This window comes from Babylonia areolata, chromosome 2 (genome assembly GCF_041734735.1).
Source record: "Babylonia areolata isolate BAREFJ2019XMU chromosome 2, ASM4173473v1, whole genome shotgun sequence".
Taxonomy (NCBI): Eukaryota; Metazoa; Mollusca; class Gastropoda; order Neogastropoda; family Buccinidae; genus Babylonia; species Babylonia areolata.
The window spans coordinates 13,812,795-13,819,193 of record NC_134877.1 but is presented as its reverse complement, the minus strand read 5'-3'; the positions used below and the strand labels follow the sequence as shown (position 1 = coordinate 13,819,193).

The 6,399-nt window shown below is 40.2% G+C and overlaps 1 protein-coding gene across 1 annotated transcript; it reads right to left on the bottom strand.

The window, feature by feature from the left end:
- Positions 1-1,029: 1,029 nt before the first annotated feature.
- Positions 1,030-5,505, bottom strand: LOC143279119 (transcription factor IIIB 50 kDa subunit-like). Its single transcript, XM_076583326.1, has one exon. It carries the CDS (start codon positions 5,447-5,449, stop codon positions 3,809-3,811), a length of 1,641 nt encoding a protein of 546 aa, XP_076439441.1. The 5' UTR covers positions 5,450-5,505; the 3' UTR covers positions 1,030-3,808.
- Between the last annotated feature and the right edge of the window lie 894 nt (positions 5,506-6,399).

Here is a 6,399-nt window from a genome sequence, read left to right as displayed (position 1 = left end):
GACTCGGACAGAACATGCACCACAGAGTCTTTAAGAATCATACTGCATCCATCAAGTGATCTACTTCTTCACTGACAACAAAATCCCTCAATCCACTTTTTGGCAGGTGCAATGGCCTAAGTGAAATAGGGTTTGACTTTTAACTTGAGGGACATGGCTTCAGTGACGGGATCAGTGCCTGGTGACTTAACAGCAGAGATGCTGTGATCTTCCACTTCAACATTTGTTCCATCATTCTAGTGGCTTCACGTTTTCCTAACCTCCATCTTGTGCATATTGTGCAGGCAGAATGATGCAGGTTAAAGATCCCATTAACCTGTGTCAGCATTCAGTAGAGGGTGATGGTGGTTGGAAACATCTACACACTCAGGAAAAGGCTGTCTAAACAGGTATAAATGATCATATGTACATAGGTGCACTCACTGATCTACAGATGACAGTGAAGGCACGGACTGCAGTCCCACAAACACAGGAGGAGGAAGATAATCTGTTGTTTGAAAAAGTCACCCATATTCACACACACACACACACACACACACACACACACAGAGGGAGAGAGAGAGGACAACCCTATGCCACCATCACAGCTTGACATTCATGGATGTTTATAATCATCATTTTTTCAAATCCAAGGGACGGCCATTTCACATATGACAACTGTACTTTTGAAACACAGCTGGAATGTAATGTATCATAAATCATCTGGTTGAACCTGAGGAATACAGTATGGTGACAGACAACTACAAGAAAATATAACAATATTGTGGCTTCAAAGTTTTTCTTCAAATAAGTGTAATCACGTTCGTTTCCATACATCCAAATCAACGTGACCACAGTACACAATAAAAATAAAAGCACTATTTTCAAAGAAAGCAAAGTGTACAAATCACATCACAAACTGGACAGAATGACTCAATGACTTGACAGGGGGGCGGGGGGGGGAATATATATATATATATATATATATATATAATAATAATAAATAATTCTCTATAAGGAAGAAGGGTGAACATTTTTCCATGCCAACAATCTCAAAGTTTGTTATCAGTACTCAAAAATCTAATGATAATAATGATCAATAGAAATCAGACTGCATCAGGAGTGGACACAGTGGGTGAGTGAGTCACCTGTTCATTGCCACAGGTTCTTCTTTTGTTGGTTATTAAAGCCCAGCCAACCATACAGGGCCATATAACAGCTGAAAAACTGTAAATATTGGTCCCTTAGAATAGGAAAAAAAATCAAAGAAAGAGACAACAACAAAAATAATAAGAAAAAATATATAGAAAATAAAATAAGCCACAAGTACAGTCCTTTTCATGCACATCAAATGGAGTGTTTCTTTTGTCTAAGAAAGTGAAGGACATCTCTTCTCTTTTTAATGATACCCAGTCCTTGACAGTTCTTGGAAACAATACTGATATTTCCCATTATTTATATTATATTACTATTGTGGCTAATATATCAAGTAATTAATGGCTTATACTATATTTTCTAATGGAGTCTAGAGGGCATCCACTCATTCTATTGTTTGCTTGGTTACATAGTACAACTGAACAAAGACTTTCATATAAAGAAAAAAAACATTGCTTTATATTATAAGGACCCACCACTGAGTGACAATTATTTATATCATCTGTGATAAAACAAGCTAAAATAAAAACAATAAAAACAAAGTACTCCAACAGAAAAGCACACATTTAGACATACAAGTAAGTTTTGGTCAAGTGAGTGGGATCTTGAGGCAACGTTCATACAGCACTGGGGAAAAAAAAGAAAAGCCTGTGTTTGTGTCCTGTTTGTGTTAACATAGCGTAAGCGTGTATGTAAGTGGGAGCGTGTCGCACGCACCTGCTCATGATGTATGCGTGTGAAAAAAACAACCCAAAAATGCATGCTACAACATGGCCATATGCATGACATCATCTGCTAATCCATTAAAGTCATGCCCTGCACGCTCGCCACAATATACACCTACACACAAATTGGTCCATTGGGCAAGTGAAACCTCCACACACATACCACAGAAGGCACTGCACAGTTCTTTCCAGCACTGCAAACACAGACTTCATCAATGCTATTCAGGTGAGCATGTACAACCACATGATGACCCATTTGAATGTTAACCAAGAAAATAAAAGTAAAAACCTGAGATTTTGTATTCATCAGAATAACACTGTGGAAATATATCTGGCAAACACAGGCTGTCAAACACGTGCTAAAGCGGACATGCACCCTCCCCCCAAATACCCCACTACAGACGCCATAACACCAACAAGCCCACACAGAAATAGATTTTTACAACGCATTTAATGTATGTAATTATGTATTTGTATGAATGTATAAAATTAAAAAAAGAATTAATAATGAAAAAAAAATTTAGAAGAAACAACAGAAGTAACTCATTTCCTTCAGCAAAGTATCCAAAGGACACTGATGGGTGTGACCACACAGTCAATTATTAAATAAACACATCCGGATTACACGGGGGCACATCATCTCAACCCCACTCCCACCAATATCAAACACAAGGAAATGTTATTTCAGTCCAACACTTTCTTTCCCACCCTCCACAAGTATCATGTATGTACGTGAGTATGTGAGTGCAAGTATGGAAATATGAAGTTGAGCAAGTTTTGATTATTATCACACACAATTTTTTTTTTTTTTAATATAGGTTACTGAAGCACAAATGTCAAGAGTGAAATCAGACCAGGAGCCCTCAGGAGGAAAAGAAAAAAAAAAAAAAAAAGAAGAAATTGAAGCACTGAATTGTCTTTCCCTTTTGATCATTGAAATATTACTGTCAAACATGTAAAGGTGAAACCCTTGAAGACACTCGCGGGCTGAAGTAGTGGTCCTCTGAACCGAGCGTCAGTAGAAACATTGGCAGACCCGTTGCTGGTACCAGGAGGCGGGTGGTCTAAAATAACATGAGCTGGAGACCACTGGAAGATCCAGGAAGATCCATGTCGCCATGTTGACGAGGCGACAAAAAAAAAAGCAACCACTGACCTACACACAGCGAGTTGTGTAAAAAAAACAACAACTAAAAGTGCCTAACATAGAAACAAAGATACACAGAATGCAGATATTCCTATCTGGCAGACACTTGGTCATCTACAGATGGAAACAGAACGAAAAAACAACAACCAAACAACTGCAGCAGCCAAACACCGCTCTCCTCACGACCTTCTCCAAGGACACTCTCCCCGAGATCCGTTAGACATGTATGTCATTATACAAATAAGTCAGTCATACACCAAAAATTTAAGAAAAATGTCACACATAAATTGTGTCGCACAAAACATTGTTACACACCCATGGCACACCCCTGGCCCTATGATCAGCTACAAAGAGAAACATGCATGATAAAAAGCCTGTGCACAAACAACAGTAACACACCCGCCTCTAATAATCCCAACAGTCCAACTGCATCTGCCAACTTTGCCTGCAAAAAAGGGGAGATATAAATTCGAACCCCAATCTGAACAAAAAAATATACAACAAAATACTGCAACCACTAGGCCGTCCATGACACAGGCAAATTAAGCAAAGGCCACTGCAAGACCTGTAACAAGACTCTTTCTTCAGTAAACCTGCCTCTCTGAGATCTTATGACTTATCAAATTTGGTATTTTTCTTGTTCTTTATTTTCACTGCCAGGCAATCTCATATTTAGTTCATGTATATAACAATCCTTTTTTAAATAGCATGCAGGTCAGTTACTGCCTAAATAGCTCTGGCAGTATAAAAATGTTAATAAATCTTATCAAATGGATGATTTCAGTTTAGTTCTGATCAGTGTTTACAGAATTTGATTATCATCAATAGACAGATTCAGTTTAGATCTGTCCAGTTTTGCATGTTTTGTTTTTGATGGTGGTTTCTTCCTGACTGACTGAACATCCAAGTCTTTTTCTGTTAACCTTTTTTTGAGCTGAGCTTCTGTGGGTGTGAGGATGTAGGAGTCAATTTCCTGATCAGAAAACTCAGCATCAGACAGGTCTTTCCTGTCCAGATCCGCAGCAGTGAGGTGGGGAGGTAACTGTGGTGGAGATTCCTCCTGGACATTGTTCTTGGCTGACCTCATGCACGGTGGTGCCAGTGGTGGCAGTGCGGGGCTGGCAGATGTTGTCCCATCCACAGAGCTGCTCCTGGAGGAACTGGGAGAGTCCTCTTCAGGCGCTGAACCTTGCTGGTTTGCTCTGCTGACCATGGATAAACCATAGGTGGCGACACTGTCCAGGTAGTGTAGATAGTTGCTCTCTGTGATGGTGGTGCGCACCCAGGGAATTTGGCTGGCCAGTGTGATGAGCAGTTTTTTTACATGTTTCTGGACAACGGCACAATGGCTTCCACGCTGCAGCTTGTGCTGTGAACAGAACCTGGTCAGGCTGACCGATTTGCGGCGCAGGAAGTCTTCACTGATCCATGCCAGATGAGCCACAGAGGTCACAACATTGCTGTGGTCACGCCCCTGGGTCACAAAGCCCTTTTCACACACACTGACCAATTTGCTCACCTTATCAATAAAGTCTTTGTTGAATCCACACCCAGACAGTATATGTTCTGGCAAGGAAGACACAGATTGATGGGCAAGTGGTTTTTGGCTGATATTTTTCAGTAAATTCAGTGCTTTGGTGACAAATTTTATTTTTGCATTCTTTAGATGAAAAAGTGTTTTGAGTGTTATCATTACCTTGTTTTCTCTTGCAACTGAATACATACAGGCAACACAAAGTGCATCTTTGAAATGATTGGAGGTATGCTTGATCAGTATATGTGGATACAGCCGTTCATACATTGCCACAGCCTGGTCCGTTAAATATGTCTGCCAGTTAAGCTGAGATGACATGCGCTGTATTGTCTGAACACCATAGGCTTTTCTCTTGTTTACCTGTGACTCAACGTTCATGAACCTGGGACCTGGAGCTCGAGACCACTGATACACTGTAGAACTTCCTCCAATGTTTGTGTATTCCTGTGTAGATACCAAATCCTGCTTCTCTGTAAAAGCACCACAGTCCTCGCAGATCAAATGCTCTGTCTCGTGAATGGAATCATAGACGAGACTAGTCCCTCCACATGACTTACAGGTTTGAACTGTCGTCTCTTCTCTTACTGCCGGCACATGATTCTGCTCCTTAGTCACTGAATGCTGCTTGACGCTGTCTTGTAAAGGATCTGAAGCCTCGTCTGACCCTACCTGGTACGCTGTTTCCGGATCACGAACATTTCCATCTGAATCTTTCACAGTTTCCGTCAAATGTAAATTCTCGATGTTCTCTCCATCGTTGAAATCAACATCATCCTCTTCTTCATCCATGCTTTCATTTTCTTTGTTGGGATCATCAACTGCCGTGCCACACGAGTAACAAACAAGACCAATCATACCATCATTGTCTTCTGCAATGAGGTCGTCACTACCACACTCCGGACAAGCCATTTTGTGTGTTTGGTTATCAACAGATACGGGCAAACTTCACCCTGACACCAGCAGTATCAGTTCCTCACTTTCGCACGGTCACTCTGGTCATTCCCGGAACTCACGAGGTTCCATGTGCGTTCAGTTCATTTCCGGTGCGCGTATGTTGACTGTAAAAAAAAAAATAATAATAAAATAAAAAGATCAGGTTGTCCTGTTCAGCTTGTGTTCTTGTAAGACTCTTTTGTTTTTTCCTGTTAAAAAACAATGAGGGTCTTTTTCCCGATTAAAACAAAAATCGGCATAATACTGATTATAAAGACAGCAGTTTTGAGACTTGTATTCACGAAACAGCAGTTTATGCTTGTGTGCTTATTTAGAGAATGAAATGTACAGCCTTGCAAAATCCATTTTACGAATTTTTTTTAGTTAATAGCAATGTATTCAAGAAGCTAACACTGTTGTGCACGCACGATAAGCGCAATCGGCAGTTTTGAGTCCACCCGCATTGCCAGAGACAGAAAGGAGAACTGTGGCTTCGGTATGCTCCCATCAATACATTCAAGTCTCTTTTGCATAATCGATTGTGTGGTTTGAGCACCGTGGCTTGAAAGCTACACATGACCACATATACTAACCATTGCTGACCACGGGTAATGTTCAATTTTAGCATCCTAAATTCCTGGAGCTATATGCACAGTATATTTCGTGTATCTATTGCAATGCAGGTATGAAGTATAACATTGATAACACGACAATCATTAAAAATATTGTGACCATTGTCATCCACTCTGAGTAGGTAAATTGTGGTACAGTCCTATTTTAGCATCCTAAATTATTGCATCTATTTTACCGGCAATTTTAGTGCATGTATGAATTATGATACCATAAGTAGATGTTGTGGCCCATTTTCAGTGGATTTCGACTCTTATTTTGTACGTTAGTTTTACTCAATTTTGATTCGGATTCAG